The 18,535-nt window shown below is 37.7% G+C and overlaps 1 protein-coding gene across 1 annotated transcript in view; it reads right to left on the reverse strand.

Annotated features, from left to right (window-relative positions):
* The window catches only part of MED14 (mediator complex subunit 14), a 36,594-nt gene extending 18,288 nt beyond the window's left edge, over positions 1-18,306 (reverse strand). The window contains exons 1-12 of the mRNA XM_009998058.1: positions 18,170-18,306; positions 15,906-15,932; positions 10,432-10,537; positions 9,580-9,753; positions 8,679-8,808; positions 6,840-6,968; positions 6,375-6,482; positions 5,380-5,512; positions 4,679-4,829; positions 2,032-2,143; positions 1,290-1,415; positions 459-537 (exon numbers count right to left, since the gene is read on the reverse strand). Coding sequence (XP_009996360.1) covers positions 459-537; positions 1,290-1,415; positions 2,032-2,143; positions 4,679-4,829; positions 5,380-5,512; positions 6,375-6,482; positions 6,840-6,968; positions 8,679-8,808; positions 9,580-9,753; positions 10,432-10,537; positions 15,906-15,932; positions 18,170-18,306 — 1,412 coding nt within the window. The remainder of the gene's footprint in view (positions 1-458; positions 538-1,289; positions 1,416-2,031; positions 2,144-4,678; positions 4,830-5,379; positions 5,513-6,374; positions 6,483-6,839; positions 6,969-8,678; positions 8,809-9,579; positions 9,754-10,431; positions 10,538-15,905; positions 15,933-18,169) is intronic.
* Between the last annotated feature and the right edge of the window lie 229 nt (positions 18,307-18,535).

Genomic DNA, 18,535 nt, shown 5'->3' on the forward strand with positions numbered 1-18,535 from the left:
GCGGAGGTTTAAACCAGCAAGGGCTTAACTGTTAGAAGATAAACAATATTATTTAATAGGGCACCTCCCTGTTTTTCCCCTGTATTGTGAGAAGGGAGATCATTCTTTCTGACAAACAAGTGAGTTCGGATGTAAAGGCCAGAGTGGAATAAAGGAGATAGAAAATAAACATGAACACAAAATTACATCCTCAGGAAGCAAGTGGTCTGCTACTGACTTAAAAGTGAAAAGACTGATGCACACCAATACATCAGGCTACATGCAGGGGGGCAGATAAAGGAGAACTATGGAGTCAACTCCAAGCAAAAACAGAACTTCCTTCAACTGTTTGGAGGAGATGGCAAATGCTCATGGTTGCTCTACTGTGGCAAAACAGAATGCCATGCAAGTGTGATCATCTAAAACCAAATATGGTGATTCATATTGTGCAAACTAAGTGAATCATTCAAGTCACTTACTTGAGCTGCTGGAGCCAAGGAATGATACGCTTCATATCATCATTAACAGACTTCTCTATATCATCAAGAGTCAGTTGATCTGCAAGAACATTAGGAGAGTGAATGGTCTTAGCATCTGCTTTTCAAACAAAATTTTGACATTTTAATACAAGTGTCTCATCTAATTTAACAAACAATCACATAATCATAGACAAGCTCAGGTTGGAAGGGACCTTGAAAGATCATCTGGTCCAACCTTTCGTAGTAAAGGGAACCTAGATGAGGTTACCTAACACCCTGTACAATTATATCTCAAAAATCTCCAGTGATGGGGACTCCGCTACATCCCTGGATGGGGCTGTTCCAGTGACTGACTGTTTTTACTGTAAAAAAATTCATTCTTATATTGAGATTAAACCTCTCCTGGTGTCACTTGTAACTGCTGTGCCTTGTCTTCTCCATGTGGCTCATTAGGAGAGAGATTAAGACATGCAACAAATGATCCACACAATGTAACTCTCAACCACATCCATATGAAATGACTGCATCTATTAACAGCACAACCCAGGAATCACAAGTCATAAAGAATATGCATTGTAGTGATGCCTAACAATATCTAGTCTGTTGTCTTCTTAAAATATACCTAACTGAAGTGTGGTTCTTAAGCACAAAGATCTACTTTCTCTGTTCCTCAAACTCAAATACCTACATGATGACCTAAGCATGGTGCACATTTGCATTACCCTTACTTTGAGAACTTGGCAGATTTGACAGAATTGTTCACCTAAAGTTACCTCATAATGCAGGACTATTGAAAGATATTAAATAAAACCTAGTTTTCCACCTACTTACCAACGCCATACAGCATCAGTTGAAACATTCCTGAGTGGAGATCAACAAATACATGCAGGCACTCTGATCGACCACATGGCTCCAAAATCGGAATTACAAGAGTTGGAAGAGCTGTCTCAATGAATGCTAAATGGAAACTTGTATTAATAATTTGACACAAAACTCAAGCTCATCACATCAAAGGCTTAGCCCATTGTAATCACAAAACTTGTTTTTATAGAAGCAATTTCTTCACTTGCACATTATTACACTGTTAACATAAGGAGGGAACTAATTATACGAATTTCTCTGTGAAAATAGTAACAAAGAGAAAAGACAGACCAAATTTAAAGATTATTAATCCCAAGTATCTTTTAACTCACTGTTTTATTATTATTAGCTCAATTCAAATCCCACGAGTTTCAACAACAGTTGAAGCTAAGTCTTACGCAAAGCTAACTCCAGTGAAGGATTTGCTTTCAATTCTGAACACATACAAATTTTACAGCAGACAACTTGTAACACTTCAACCCAGCCTACAATACTCTACCAGCTTCACCTATTATACTGCAGCTAGAGGTATTTTACAGTTACCAGTGAAGAATCATTGAAAGCAAAGTCTTGTTAATTCTGAACACATCTCCCTTTATTTTTTCATATTTTTAATCTAAATTAATGAAAACAAGAAACCATGAAAAAAGGAAACCATTCCTAAGCATAAATGGAAAACAACTTGAACCAAATTTCAGCAGAAAATACATACAATTGTCATTAATGTTGTAGCTCTTCAAAATGGCTTTCAGCTCCTGGAGTTTTTGATGTGATCTTGCATGGACACTGTCTATTAGGAGTTTTTCTATTGACAGGTGGTCAATCTGTAAAAAAGGAATGTACCTGAGCAAGTTCAAATTCGACGTATATGCTTTGTGTATTAGCACACAAAGCTACTTAATAAAACAACCACTTCAGAAAGAACTGGCTTAGAACTGTGGTGAACCAAATGAACTCTAACTTCACTACTTGGATCACTAGAAAATAAAACAAACTAATATAAGATGTTGACTGTGCAGCAGGCAGTGTGAGGGGTTTTGAGAGAAGACTAGAAAATGAACAAGAATAAAAGTTTCACAAACAACACTGTTACTACTCCCTGGCTCAAGGCTGGAGTATTTTACAGATTAGCATGCATCTGTTTATAAGTACCTTAAGCTAAGAAAAAAGTCAAAACACCAAACCTCACAAACCAACAGTCTATTAGAATACGGTTGCCTCTACACCAACACATACGTGGTTGCAGCATGAAATACAACACAATACCTTTAGTCCTGCTAACAGGGTGACAGTGCAGTGAAGATGCAGTGGCAGACACTGAATATGAGCAAGCCTACTGAACCCAGGAGTACCTAGAGGCTTTCATCTAGAGGCTGTTACATGCCAGTGCTGAAGCTTATGCTGTCACTTATATTTACTGTAGCTTATTTGTGCAACCTAAATTAAATCACTTGCATTTATTTCCATTCAGATTACAGTAGTATTACTTACATATTTTGCAAAAGCAAAGCTACATACAAATTACTGCAAAATCTTTTTCTGGTTCCCCTCACATTGTTTTGAAAACTGTTCAGGGTGAATTAAACTAAATTTTTATTCTGTCTTAAGAGATAAATGCGTAAGAGGCTTATACCAGAACAGAATTATACAGAATTTCAGTACATGTCTTCACATATACCAGAACTAGCTTTCCAAGGCAAAGCCTTAAAAATCAAATGTTTCTCCATCCACAAGAGCACTGCAACTGAGTTAAATCTTCCTTACAAACAAATGACTACAGGTTCTATGTCTACAACCAATTTTCAGTAGGTTAATGTACAATAACCTGCTCGGACAAACATATTTGTTCATGCCACTGCTTTATATAGTATCTTAAATAAACAGAAGCACAGTGTGCTATCTACGTCATTACAGCTGAGATAATTATTCAAACACTGGAACAGCAGTGTATATACCATAGCTGATAATTTTTGTAAGCAACGAGCAAGAAGTTACAAAGGGAGTCAGCATTAACTTTCATAGATCTCAGTTTTACAGTGGCCTCACATCTTAATCTACAGTGTGTAGACCTGATTCAGTGAGCTTAGGTTCCTTCAGCTCAAGTTGAATTTCAGCATATATTCTATATAAAGCACATTTTCCTAAATTTAAGCATAAATACAGTATCTTCACCTAAATTAACTGTATATTTAGTAGCCTAAATATGCTAATTTAGGTTATTAAGTAAGTAAATTTAGTATACATTTACTATACTAATAGAAGAGTTTCTTTCATAGTAGAAAGCTACTATGCTCCACTAAATTTCCCACATTCTTCTGCAGCCCAAAGATGTGAAGTTCTTGACACTGACCATATAGAGACTTGTTCGTCAGACTTGGTAACTAAGATGGGCCAAAAGGCTCTAATACAAAGTATGTACCGTAGGTGAAAACTATCAGTAGAAAGTTCTGTAAGACAGGTAAAAAACTTGAGATGGCAGTTTTTCTATATGGAAAAACTGTACTGAGAATTAGAAAACTAAACCATTCACTCCAGTTTATTAATTCTTTTAAAAACCCCAAACACAGTAATGAATAAAGACAAACACATCCCAATATATGACAGCCAGACTTGCTGAGAAAGTGAGAGAAGAGTTACTGTAAGACCTAGAATGCAGTTGCTCTTACATATCATTAACCAAGATCTAGAATTACCACCAAGGAAGCCTGGTGCTAAAGAAGCCTTATGAAAGTAGGAAGTTGACTGTAGTTAGTAATTTTGGATCCTTTCAACAATCCTCCTTCTAACATACAGGAATTCAAACAACACAAAGGCCCATTCAAATATGCCACATGACATAATTTCATTAGTGATAATGTAAAACTAAGTTTCACCTAACACCTCAAACAAACAAACAAGACTTTGCACAAGACTTCCAAATCATAATGTAAGATTTTTTTATAGTGAACAGCACTGGTAGGTCGCCAATGCAAGCAACATGGGGAAGCTCATTTTAAGAAGTTTATACAGGGTGTCCAAGACAGGAAAGGGAAGAACTAGCTTTCCATAAAGCATTTCAAGCCAAACACTGACTGAAACTTCAATGTTGTTTCCCTCCAGCCTCAGAATTCTGTATCATAAACAGTACATAGTGCACTGTGAAATAGGTGTAATTTTTATGATGAAGTTATGGCCAATTATTTGGAACAATAATTTTAGGTCTCAACATAAATACAACCCAATCTGTAGTAACTACTGACTAGAAATCTTAGAAATAGCTCTTTGAATAGAAAAAACTTGAAATGCTTTGCATTGACAATTTTTTGGTTTCAGTTTTTTGATTTATAAAACTAGATGTCCGTTGCAAAGCAAACCTTTACCTTCATGGCTCTTTCCATCAGTTTGGAATCACAGGCTGGCAATGGAGGCTCATGAGATATTTGTAAGGGTTTTGAGACATCGGTCTCATCAATCTTAATAGTGACCTTGTGAACAGATGCAGTCCCTGTTTTCCTGCCAAGCACCTGTTGACTTAAAATAAGAGAATAATTAAATGACGTAACTGGAATAGTAGAAAATATACTTATCAATAGCTAGTCCTTGATTCTGAGAGTTCTGGTTAAAAATCAGATTGTGTCAGCTGAACTGAAAAAGGCATTTGTTCTAGTTTTCCTTTTAATGAAGGACTGTTGATAAGCTATAACTACATAAAAACAGTCTTAGATGGCTGGAAATTTACACAATCAGAAGAGAAGTTGGATTGCTTTTTAACATTTTATCTAGTGCAATTCAAACAATAAATATAATGAAAGCCTGATAAAGAACTAATTAGTGTATTTAGATATCTGCATAAATATGAGCTGATTTATAACTATACCCATTGTTCTCCTGGACATTAATGTACATCCCTCGCTTCTTTGCAAATCAAGCAATATGCTTAAGTACCTAATGAGAGGAATATAGGAGTCTCACATCAAAAAGAAAATACAAATCTGAAAATTCTGGCTCAAGCTTAGTAAATTAAAACAGTCCTATTATTTCATTTATTGTTTTGTTAACAGCCCTTCTAAAACTAACTTACTTCCAAACAGAGAGAGAGAGACATTTCCCTGCATGGTATCGCTCCACTTGCACAAGGTCACCCCAGCGCTCTCGAATCAGCATTAGTGTTTGTGAATGCAAGACTTCCAACTGAAGGGCTAAGCAGAAGGAGTCTAATGAGCAGAGTTAAGAAAATATAAGACCTCCAAAAAGTCTGTACACTGCATACATTCATTTCTGTACGCTAAATAAATCCATTTGTCACAGAACTCTGACAAGGTACAGTCTGAAAACACAGAGATAAAGACATAAAATACTTCTCAAAGGGGTTTTTTGCCCCTTTGAAATCTTATTCTTTAAAATAAGAATTTAAAAAAATTCTTATATAGGGCAGTGTGTTAGACAAGTGTCACAATAGCTTTGCTTTATAGACTTTAACTCTGATCATCTTTTAGGGAAAAGAAGATGGCTAACAAAGAAATTGAATTCACCCTACAGCTACTCCTAACCCCATCTACCCTGCTCACTCTAATATAACATGGCTCAGTTTGTTTCTGTGGAAACCGTTCCACTGAAAACTGTTTCACATTGTCAAGCAATCTGCCCTTCATACATAGTAATGTGCCTTCTGCACATGCTACATGTTATTTTACTATTCACATAGGTGCAAGACAGTTAACACTATAAGCAGCTTACTGCAGCTCTTGGTAGTAAGAAGTGTCAGCTCCTGCATCTTCCAAGTTAGTGCTATATTCCAGCTCTGAAATCAGCACACACAACCAGCTGCTGCTGCGCTGACGTACCACACAATCTGTTGTCTTGAGCACCTCACCTTTACCTTTGCTGATTTAAGTGTGTAAAATAAAATTTTACATGCTGGCACCTGAGAATAACTGTTTCCAAGGCCATTAGTTTTACACCATGTCTAGACTTTCTCTCAAGCTTAATGGGGAATCCATCTTCTTGATTTCCAGCTACTAGGAAGAGCAAGGCTACATTATACAGTTTATTCAGAAGCAACTTTCAGAAGGATACGTAGACAGCTGTACATGTCCTGAAGTGGCTTTTCATCAGCAAACAGCCGTGACTGGACCAACTGATGGATGAAGTTGATCTGCATACTGTGAACCAAGGCTCGACCATCTTTCATGAATTAAAAATAATTCACATTAGACATCAGCAAACAAGGTATTTAAAATAATTAAATATATTGATAAAAAGATACAACTGTACTGTGCAATTTCCATACCAGAATTTCTAACCCAATAACAAAAACCTTGGTTTACTGTGGAAATTTCAGTCAGTCTACTACACTGTCACAGTCTATCACTGTTTAAGGCACTAAAAGCATATAGAGAAAGGTGGAAACAGGACGATTATATACAGCTTTATTATCTTAAGTCATGATATGCAAAAGACCCGCTATGAAGAAGACTTATAAGTATCAGAGGTTAACATCATGCTAAAAAGAAAGTGTAAAAGTTTCATTTATTTTTTTACCCCCAGTTTCCTTGTCTTCAACCAAAATTTCCAGTTTGAGAAGGCGCCAGGGGATGTCTGGGTCATCACCCATCACTGTCAAGGTGGCCTCAAACTCACCCTCCACTCGGAACTTCACACGCCCATTGGCTAAAGAAGAAAAAAATGTTTTCTTTCACTCAGTTTCCTAAGATCTCCCAAAATATTACTGTGGTCGTTCCTGGCACTCACAACGGATTACTTCCCTATGGTTTCTGGCCTGTTGCTTCTGTGCAACTCTGAAGACTTCATGGTTGCTTCTGCAACAGAACCCGTGTCAACAAGCGGCATGGACAGAAGTACCAAACTGTCCTCAACAGCAGTATTTTAGTCACAACAAGTTGTTAACACCTCTGCTACTATAACACAGAGTAACACTGAGCTGACTACCAGCCTGGCAAGTTACACAAACAAAATGTCTGCCTTAAATTTTCCAATTCTTTGCTATATTAACAATCAGTAACTTAAGCAATATTCAAAAGAGATTCAGAACATGTTCTCAGCCCAGGCTGAAATCTAGCCCTGGAAACAATCTCACTACAAACCATCTATTTATCATTAAAATATTGTAATTTAATTTTCATGTGAGGACAATAATATTTTGTGTAATTTATATATATATACATAAACACAAGGAAATATTAAGTATGTTATTTAACTAATTGACATATAAATACTCACACCTTTGCAAACACTGCTCTCAGTTTCAAGAACTGAGAACAAAGACTGTCAAAACTATGTAAACATCATAAAGAGAGTAAGTGGCAGAACAGTTTGGTACAAATCCTCATTCTAATGTGCAGGTCAGCCTTCTTCTCCATCAGTTAAAAAAATATGCCATATATCTTTACAACTATAGATATTCCTATAGAAATATTAACCATTTTATCTCACAAAGTGTCATTTTCAAAGGACTGCAGACGTGCTCTTGAAACCAAACCCCAACTTAGAATGTAAGTCATTTAAATGTTTAACAAAAAAAATCCAAAGAGTTGAGACATTTATTAATTTGCACTTTAGTTATGCAAAAACAGCTCTAACACTGATACTGCAAGTGTTCACAGAGAGACCAGTGAAAACCACTACTAAGATTTTTCAGAAACATCTATCTAGATCTGTGGGGTACAGTTTACACATGGCTTAGTTAAAAGCACAGACTAGGGTCATTCCAGTCCTGTTCACTGTGATTCTGCAATAATCTAGTCTAATTTATATCCACCCTTCTATAAAAGAGGTTGTCTTAATATCTATCACTCCTTTAGCTAAGCAAAATCAGAGATCTGAAAACAGATACAGAGCTCTGGCACTGCACTGAGTCAAGGAACAAAAGGCATGCTTAAGTATGAGCAAATTCTATGCATGTAGATGAATGTCAAAACAGATTAAAAAGCAACATTAGAGTGACTTGCTTAAGCTAAAGTTCAAAGAGTTTCTACAGAAAAACCTAATGGTTTTATTAAATTGCATTTAAAAATTAACTTCAGACACTGTCAGGTCCAAGACTCTTGTCTGTTTCTTTTAGCAAATACGTTATGAAAATGTCTACAACCTTTTGCCATTACCTGCACAGGATTTCTTCTTGAAAGTATACAATACTTGCCTTCACTTTTCACTTTTTTCACTATAATACAGTGCCTTCACTTTTCAAAAGGGGAAAACATGTATTTTGATGTCATACAGAGACAGGATCCCAGTCTTAATAAATGATGAAAGCATAATGGTCTCACTTAAGCTACCTTTTAGCTTTGCCTTAGCACTAAAGCAACAACTTTAAATAAGCCTGCAATAAAAAATTCTTCAAAAAGTAATTCCAGTTCTTACCAACTGTAAGATTAGCCAGCTGTGGAGGAAGATCTGTAGTCACTAGTCGATGTCGAAGAATCTGGTTTAGCTGATGAAGTGTGGTTTGCTTCTCACTCTTTGTAATCGGGTCAGGAGGGATTATTTTATCCTGGCAAAAATAAACACAAACAAGTCTACATACCTCAAAAACAGGTAACACATTGACAGTAGCAGTTGTGAAAAATAGCCAGACTAGAATATAAATACAAATATTACAGAGCATTACACAGAAGTAAAGTTTTATATCTTACACTCAGATTCATCTTGTAGTTGATTACGTTTTACCTGAGACTGACCACTGAAAAAATTTCTCAACTTGGTACATTAGACAAACTCAGGGCCTTACATCAGGCTAAATTTGTTTTCAAACACTAAGATTTGCAAGTCAATCCTTATCTCTAGCTATGGACCTAAGTCACAGGAACTATTGTTTCAATTACTTCACAAAACCCTGTGATTCTGCATTTTAACAGTAAGACAAAGTAGCAGCATTTAAGTGAGCTGTTCAGTTTTTTGCTACATTTCCAAAACCAAAAAAACCCTCTAAGAACAACAGATGTCACAGTCTCCTTTTCACACTTCATTTTTCTAGGATGGTGGCTTAGCACGTGCAAACACTGCAAGAACTAAGGAACAAGAGTTGCTACTATACTCATCCTAGAGTAGAACTAGTTTAAATGGATAAAATGTTTTTCTGGGAAAGCATAACTTGTTCAAATAGAAAGTGCTCTGCATGAGAAACTGATACTACAGAGACCTGGCACCAGGCCTGCATTAAATAACAGTTCCATCTGCACATCAACAATTACTTTCACAAACACGTATTTGATACTGTAGAGGGGACTTCCACCCCTGCCAGACACATGGCAGTATTATTCACCCGAATGCAGGTAGGCAGACGTGGGTATGATCCAGTTGTCAGAACATCAATAGCATATGGGATAGCAAAACTAGGTAGACGAGCATGAACCAAAGCATCTCTAGCTAGCGATGCCAGACGATCAGCAGTGTCCACAAACAGAATGGCTTGTTGATCTAAAAAACTTGATATCATCTGTAAAGGACAAGGATAAAACAAACAAACCAAAACAAACAAAAAAGGTATTGGTCAAAAAAAATTTCACAAATCAATGTCCCTTTATATTCAGTTTGCCTAGTGCACATGACTGAGATGATTTTATCTGACATTTGAAATTCAAGTAACCACATCCATAAAACAAAGAAAGAATTACTATTCTGGCCATTTCTTACTCGCATATGCAAGGACACTCAAAATCTGAACACCATTTCTGACGCTGTGGAGGATCTGTAAAGCCTCACAGCTCTTAATCTGATGTCTGTTAATGGAATGCAACCATACTTGTTTGTAATCACTCTGGGCTTGGTTTGTTTGCTGTTTTTTTTATTTGTTTGGGTTGGGTTTTTTTTTCAACATTCTGGACTTTATTCTTTTTTAACCAAGAGCAGGATGAGAGTGATAATAAGAACTAAGACACTGAGATCACCAACTTCTCTGTTCTATGACCTAACCCCAAAGCACTTCTGTGCAGACAAGCCTTTCATTTTTTGCCACTGGTGAGTTTTTGGGAACAAAGATTGTTAAATGACAAGATTATACAATTTCTAAATAGGAAGAAATATTTTAGCTTTTACTGTAAGGAGAATTTAGGGTGTACCAAAGTCCCATACCATCTAGGAGATTATTTCATTGCAAACTCTGTTGCTAACTTACCGCACATTTCTCCACTTTCCCAGCGTTATTAGCCCACTTGACCAAGGCTAACAAACGAACAAATAGTTGACGAGTGCGACTTGCAAATTGCACTATTTCTATTTTTCTGGGGAAAAAAACCAACAAAATATTAAACCAGTGCTCAGATATACAACAAAGCTGCAATTCAACTCTGTGCCAATAAAAAAAACACACAACTGTAATGATCACTTCTAATTGTGTCACTGGAGGTACCACTGATACATGGCTTGTTTGATTAGAATAGCGAAAAAAAATGCAGCTCACTGTTCTGAATGCCTAAATGCCAACAACATACATGGATTCTAACTAACCAAGACAGTATGGGGAAACAAAAAAGCACACTCACATTAATTTAATCACAGATTTTAAGCGAAATAATTCCATAGTGAACTCAACTAAATTATTTGTAAACCTTTTAAAGGCTTTCCCCAGGGCTTATGATTAAGTTTGAAGTAGACAAGGCAATATACCTAAGGGTTACAGAATCTGGCAGTAACATTACACTGACATTCACTAAAGACAATACATAAATCAGATACTAAACAAAGTGTCACTCTAGTAATTTTAAGATGTCTTTACACAGTATGTTACAAAATGCTACCATTTTGCCAGGAAGATGAGTGCTGGTGGGGAATACTCCCCTCACTCTTTTACTTTCCTCTCCATTGCTGCCTTGCAAAGAAATAGGGATAAGGAGAAACTACTGATAATCGATATTCCTTCCACCATGCTTTGTATGAGACAGTCAAAATGAGGCTGTGTATGTTTGCATCACTTAAGAGTTAGTATTCCTAAAAGACAATATAATAGGGCCACACCCAGATTTTCCCCCTTCATTACAGAGCTACATTATAATTGCATTAGACAAGACATGCAGTGTGGCACTGTAATCCCATACACTTTGAAATACCATTTAATCTCCTGTTTATAGAGGTTTTCCTCCCTTTCTACACATTCAATTCACTAATTTGACCATGGTTTTCCAGTCACTTTGAAAAAAAAAACAAACAAACCCAAGATGTTTCCCTGATATGGTTTTCTAAGAAACTAAAGCATTTGGCCAAAAATAACACTAATCAGTGCAACAGGATTGGCCTCTACCAGACAGAAGTTGCACCTCCTTCTGAGCCTAACCTTTAAAACATTCTCATAATATAGAGCCCACTTCTGCCACAAGTGTTTGTGTGATGAGGTTAACTCTTTTGCGCAATAAATAAAGCATGATTTGCTTTTAGCAAATGAACATTTAGGCCAGAAGCACAATACCACCTGGTCCAGTTTCTTGCATTATAACCTCATCCAAGAACTTGGGCATTAAGCCACTAACTTCTCTCTGTTCTAGAGCATATATTTTAGAACAGCATTCAGCCTGATACTAAGATTTCAAGTGGCACACAAGCCACTATATATACATACTGCTCTAATAGTGAACACATTATGAAAAACAAGACATTGAGAATTTTGAAAGATTCAGAAAAACTTAAGAGATTTGAAAGACATCTGCAGTGAGATTTAAGATAGCCAGTAATCTCTCAGACAACCCCCTCTATACAAGTTGCTAAAATCGAGTAAGTTATGTCAATCAAACTTCTGTGGTGAAAACAGCACAAAAGAAAAATTCAAATTGATCTTCTGTGACTGGAAATCAAAGGTGGACAACTCCTCCCCAACACCCCAAAAAAAAACAAACAGAAAAAGGCACAGCAATTTAATAATGGAATTGATAAAACTATACACAGTACTGCAGTAACTGTTCCACTAATATCACATGTATGAAGTTACAGAAAACTTGTTACTTCTCTTTGACATAATCCTGCTTCCAGAACCAGCACCATCATTGCTGAATGACAATTGTGTTGTGAATTCACTTCCATCTGCTTCTCTACTAAGAACACAAAATCCTGCTACTTTGCTGCATTCCTTTGTCTTTCATTATAGGTACAAGACCTTATGCTGGGCTACACAAAAAAAAATAATATTCAAGGAAGATGAAACTTAAGGGATAAGTACATTTACAAGGCCTATAAAAGCAAAGAAAAGCAAATTAAAAAACTTTCTAACAACCACAGAACTCAGTGCATTCCTTCTCTCAGTCTATACTGTTAAGTTTTGATCTCAGGGTTTTCAAATCCTTCAGACTAGGGGCTGAGTCTGAGGGAGTGAAGCATTAACTACAGTGGAAAAATACCAAGTTAAGGACTGCTTAAGCAAACTTGATATATAGAAGTCCATTGGAGTAGATGAGAGGCATCCAGGGGTGCTGAGGGAGCTGACCCATGCCACTTTACAGTTGCTCTCTATAATTTTCAACATGCCATAGTGATCAAAGGTCTTCATGACTGGAATAAGGCAAACATCATGCTTTTCTTCAAGCAGGCAAAGAAGGATCTAGGGACCTATAGGCCAGTTGGCCTAAGCTCAGTAAAGAAGAAAAGCCATAGAAAAAATATTTCAAGCCACATCCAGATAAATAAAGAACACTAAAGTAGCCTGGGAACAGTCCATGCAGATTTGCCAAGGGCAAACCACCTCTGAGGAATGCAATTGCCTCTACAGGATGATCAGCTCTGTGATCAATGGGAGAACAGAAAATGCACTCACATTAACTTTTACCCAGCTTTTTAAAAGATCTCCCATAGTATTCTTCTAGTCAAGCTGGTGAGATATAGCATGGGTAAGTGGACTAAAAGGTAGGTGAAAAATTGGCTGGGCTGCCAGGAGTAAAAGGCTGTGACTAGCTACCAGTTGGATTTCTTTAATGCTGCTTACAAGTGGTGGTCCTTAAGAGTCAATACTGGGCCAAATACAATTTAACACCTCCATCAGCAATCTGTGTGATGTTAAGGAATGTACTCTTTGGAAGTTTGGAGGTAATGCCAAACTGGTGGCAGCAAACATTTTGAGTACTTCAGCTGAAGGAACTGGTTGACAGGAACCTCATGAAGTTCAGTAAAACCACACACCAAGTCCTGCATCTGGAACCAAAAAATCTTCATGTAACAGCACAAGCTTGGTACTAAGCAGCAGCTGCACAGCAGCTCTGCAGAAGTGGACCTATGGGTCCTGGTGGACAAGTGAACAGGCATCAGTGATGTGACTTTGTAACAAAGACAGGCTGTATTAGCACCAGCACAGCTTAGGTCAAGGAATGTGATTATTCACCTTGAGCCAGCATTTTTGAGACTACAACTGGAGCTTTATGTCCAGTTTTACACCTCCTAACCAAGAAAGATGCTGCTGTATGGAAGTGGTATAGGACCTGAACACACAACATACAAGGAGGGGCTGATGAAGCAATGTTTACTTCAGCTTAAGAAGACAAAGCTATGGTGAGAGCCTTCTGGCATCTTCAGATATCTGAAGGCGTGTTACAGAGAAGATGGAACGAGTCAGACATTAGAACAAAGAAACACACAGTGAGTGGTCTAAGAATGAAGCAGGTTGCCCAGAAAGGTTGCACAACTTCCATGCTTGCAGATATTTAGAATTTATCTGAATACAACCCAGAGCAACCTCAACCAACTTTGAAACTGTCTTTTACTTCAGAGGGTTGGACTAGGTATCTCCAAAGAATCAACCCAACCAAAATGATCTGTGCCTATGAAAAAAGTGAAATAACAGTCATTTTGTCATTAGAAAAAGAATAGAACTCCACGTTTCACAAAAATCAGGTGTGTATTTAAGTAAAAAAATTCCCACTATCATATTTAATTGGAGGATAAAAAGGAAAAGACAAATAATTTTCACCATAAAAGGTCTTCATTATAAAAAAAAGTCAGCCTCTGGATTCCCCCCCAGAACACAGCACTATTAATTTTACACCACAGTACTAATGTTTTCCTAATCCAACCACTTCTTTCTTTTCACAAAAGTTTATTCCTATCATTGATAACAAGTAAGTGACACTTCACAAAGAAAAGCTGTATCATACTAAAATGCTAATTTCCTATCAGTTTTCCTTATCACATCATGCTTTAGCTAGGCATGGTAGAATGAACGTAGATTTTATGTGAACTTTATTACAAGATAATATCATGACATCTTCACCGAAGTCTGTATGCCATGTCACCAGGCTAGCTTCTAGAAACACTTGAAGCCCAACTCTCATTACAGCTCTTGAAGCTAGAAAAAATAGAGTAATCTGGATAATTAAACTATATTCCTTACAGATTTCCTCCAAGAGTTGGAAAGCCACTTCCCCAAGAAGAGTTGTACATCAAAGCTAACAAGGATGTCAACATTTAATTTCAAGACAATTTCAATTGCAGGACATTGTTTGTAACCATTTAAGCTGTCTTGTTTTCTTTTATCTGTAATCCATTAGAATTTAAGATTTTGCTCCAGATCTGTGTGCCTTACAAAGTAGATTTCAGCTTTACCAAGAAATGCTGAACATCTAGATGGGAAAAGCCTCTCCATCAGTGCCAGAGACCTCCAGACCTAAGTTGAATGTAATTTCCTCAGCAAAGAGAGTGATCATGAAAAAAAGCACCACAATAAACAGCAAAAACCAGATTGTTTCTCCTCATAAAATATAATGCATTATATTATATAATGCAAATATTACGAGTAAAGGGAGCACAAGGAATCATCCCAGGTTGTGATTCCCTGAAAATGGTATCGATTCCACAACTTTTAATCAGAGTTTTGGAATATTTCAGATAATTGAATTAATTATCATCCTGGTAAACAGAATTCTTCGTTAACATCCTTAGAAATGTAACAGCTGTGGTATGTCTCCAAAGTGAAATAGGTCAGTTAGTATGTCAACAGAAAGGAAATAATCTTCTGGCAACTTTTATAGAATTTATTCCAAGAAACAAGTAAATCAAGTTCTTTCATCTTGGAGGGTGGGGTGCGATGCAAGGAGGGGAAGGGAAAAGGCCTTTCCAGTCTCCTACATTTGTTCTCTAATAATCTTCATACTTCAAAAACTTAGACAACAGAAACAGAAAGCAGTGCTCATTACAAGAAAGGTCACGTAATGTGGAAAAAAAAAAAAAGCAGAGAGGAGGTTTTTACCTTCTTTTCACTGTTGAACTTCTGAACAAAAAAGTTTCTTTATCATACTCACTAGAATTTATTTAGGTTTTCTAGTTCCCTTTCACATCAGCTTTACTGTCACTTCATTGCTTCAAGATTCATGAAGAGAAAAACACCCTTAACAGAATTCACCTACTATAACAGCAACAGATGTTACTTAACAGTGGAACAACAAAAAAGGGCCAAAAAACATCAAGACCGAAAATCAACAAAAACTAGTATTGCCATTGAGGCTGAGAAGAAAAATCTTGAAACTATGTAGTGACAGCAAGACAGACAAGGCTTATTTTCTTGCATAAAATCTAAAATTAGGAGAAAAATATTTCATTTAAACAGTTCTATATTAATCAACATCCTAAGAAAAGTTCTATACTTGAATATGCATTATAGATTGCCTTATTGTAACTCACCTTTCCATATCAGTCTTTCTTGGTAATCTATAATAAAGAGAGGGGAAAAAAAAAAAAAGCAAATACTTATTATATACTTTTCCATTACATTTCAGACTATGAGAAACTTTGTTACTAACTTTAAACTAAGTACACAAACAACTTCTACATACCTATAAAGAGCATTTCAAAATTTATACAATTGTAAATGTTTCCTAAATACAGTAAAATTACATGTTTGATAAATGAAGTATCTTGATAGCTCTAAAAGCAGCCCAGCTAAGGGGGAAAAAATAATTAAAATTGGCTGTATAATAGCATCACAAGGCACCTGCCATTAAGTGAGTCAGACAGCATCACTGGCTCTGCTTTGTAACTGATGGCTCTCACTAATTATCCATTACTGGAGTTAATTAATCTATAGTAGCAATCCTAAAACATCTGCAGCAGGTGACAAAATTGGCTGTTCCCTGACTTACCTGAATTAAGTTACTCTCCCTTTTTAATTAATTTAAAAGTGGATAAATGCCATACTCCAGAACTTTACCAATGACCTGAGTGACAGACACTACTGCAGAGAGGGACTTGTTTTTCTATAATTTCCTACAGATACCACAGGCATCTAATTCTAAAAGTTTTTTTTTCATTTATTCTAGGACTCAGCTGGTGCTAGTAAAAGAATGAGGAATCATTTTATTGGAGGGAAGGATAATAATTTCCAGCTGGATTTTTTACTAAACAAATCCATGCTTTATCATAGAATCATAGAATGGTTTGGGTTGGAAGGGACCTTGAAGATCATCTAGTTCCAAAACCTCCTGCACAGGCAGGGACACCTCCCACTACACCAGGCTGCTCAAAGCCCCATCCGACCTGGTCTTTAACACTGCCAGGGATGGGGCATCCACAGCTTCCCTGGGCAACCTGTTCCAGTGACTCACCACTCTCAACAGTAAAGAATTTCTTCCTAATATCTAACCTAAATCTCCTCTCTTCCAGTTTAAAGCCATTACCCCCTGCCCTATCACTACACGCCCTTGTAAAAAGTCCCTCCAGCTTTCCTGTAGGCCCCCTTTAGGTACCAGAAGGCTGATACAAGGTCTCCCCAGAGTCTCTTCTCCAGAACAAACAACCCCAACTCTCTCAGCCTGTCTTCACAGGAGAGGTGTTCCAGCCCTCTGATCATCTTTGTGGCCCTCCTCTGGACTCGTTTGAACAACGCCATGTCCTTCCTGTTTTGGGGGCCCCAGAACTAAACACAGTACTCCACGTGAGGTCTCACCAGAGTGGACTAGTGGGAAGAATCACCTCCCTTGACCTGCCAGCCATGCTTTGATGTAGCCCAGGACATGGGGCAGCAAGAGCACGTTGCTGGCTCGTGTTGAGCTTCTTATTAATCAACACTCACAAGTCCTTTTTCTCAGGTTTGTTCTCAATCCATTCTCCTCCCTACCTATGCTTGGGATTGCCCTGACCTGTGTGCAGGACCTTACACTTGGCCTTATTGAACTTCATGAGGTTGGCATGGACCTACCTCACAAGCCCGTAAAGGTGCCTCTGGATGGCATACAGGGGATAAATCCAGCTCATTCTGCTTTTGCAGGGGACATGACATAGCTTATAAACTACTTGGTGAATCAAAGTGCTCAAGGCATTCCCCGTGCGTTGTTCACACCACCCATTTCATTTTGTACCTTAATTATGACTTAAGTCAAATGAACCTGTTCTATACCTTAAAACAAGACTAATAACAGACACCACAGGCACATGCCTGTGCTACAAGGACAAACAGTATCAAATACAGTCTGCATATACTGTAAACTGACAGGAAAGACATCACGGCTGACATTTTGGAAGTTCTTCCAAAGCAAACTAAAATTCTAAAACTCCTTGTCCTTTTTACAATTAGAACACTCTTAAGCCCCAAATCAAGCAAAACTCTTTTTGCATACTTACCAGACACAAAGCACTACACCTTTTTTTTTTTTCCCCATTTGTTCCTTATGTCGCTTCTTAAAACACCAAGGTTCTCCACAAGAACCTCTAAGTTTAAACAAAGTAAAAGGGAAACGGGTATTTGGAGTCCAGATGCTTTCAGAAAAGGTTTTCCTGGCCCCAAAACATTCCTATGTTTTGCCACTTCACAACACATTTTGCCACAAACACATCAGCCGAGCAGATCATAAAGTAAATGTAAGTAACTTAGTATCTACCCCAAATAGCAAAATGCTATTTTAAAATGTACACAGGTAACTCAAGTGAGCTGCAGCAGCACCTGAAAATACCTCAGCTTCACATGTTTCATGTATGTTGGTATCAGTACAAACACTACATCTGACGTTTTTGACAGTAACTTGGGGCCTAATTTCAGCATTTTGCCCAGCCAGGCTGCATCCAGCGGCTCTGCATTCCTCACAACCATTTTCTCTCCTTATGACCGATCACCCAGCAGCCCTTCCTTGGCCTCTGAACACAGCCCTTCGCGGAGACAAACCCGCACGAACGAGGCATTTCCCCGGCGCGGGAGAAGGTTGCAGGGGCAACCACCTCCCCCACTTCCATCCCCGGGGTGCGGGGCAGATCCCGAGCGAGGCCTCCTCATCCTCCCGGGACGCAGGGAGGCAGCGCTGCCCGGCAGCCGGGCCCGGCGG

Source organism: Chaetura pelagica, unplaced genomic scaffold (assembly GCF_000747805.2).
Source record: "Chaetura pelagica isolate M959 unplaced genomic scaffold, ChaPel_1.0 scaffold360, whole genome shotgun sequence".
NCBI classification, from domain to species: Eukaryota; Metazoa; Chordata; class Aves; order Apodiformes; family Apodidae; genus Chaetura; species Chaetura pelagica.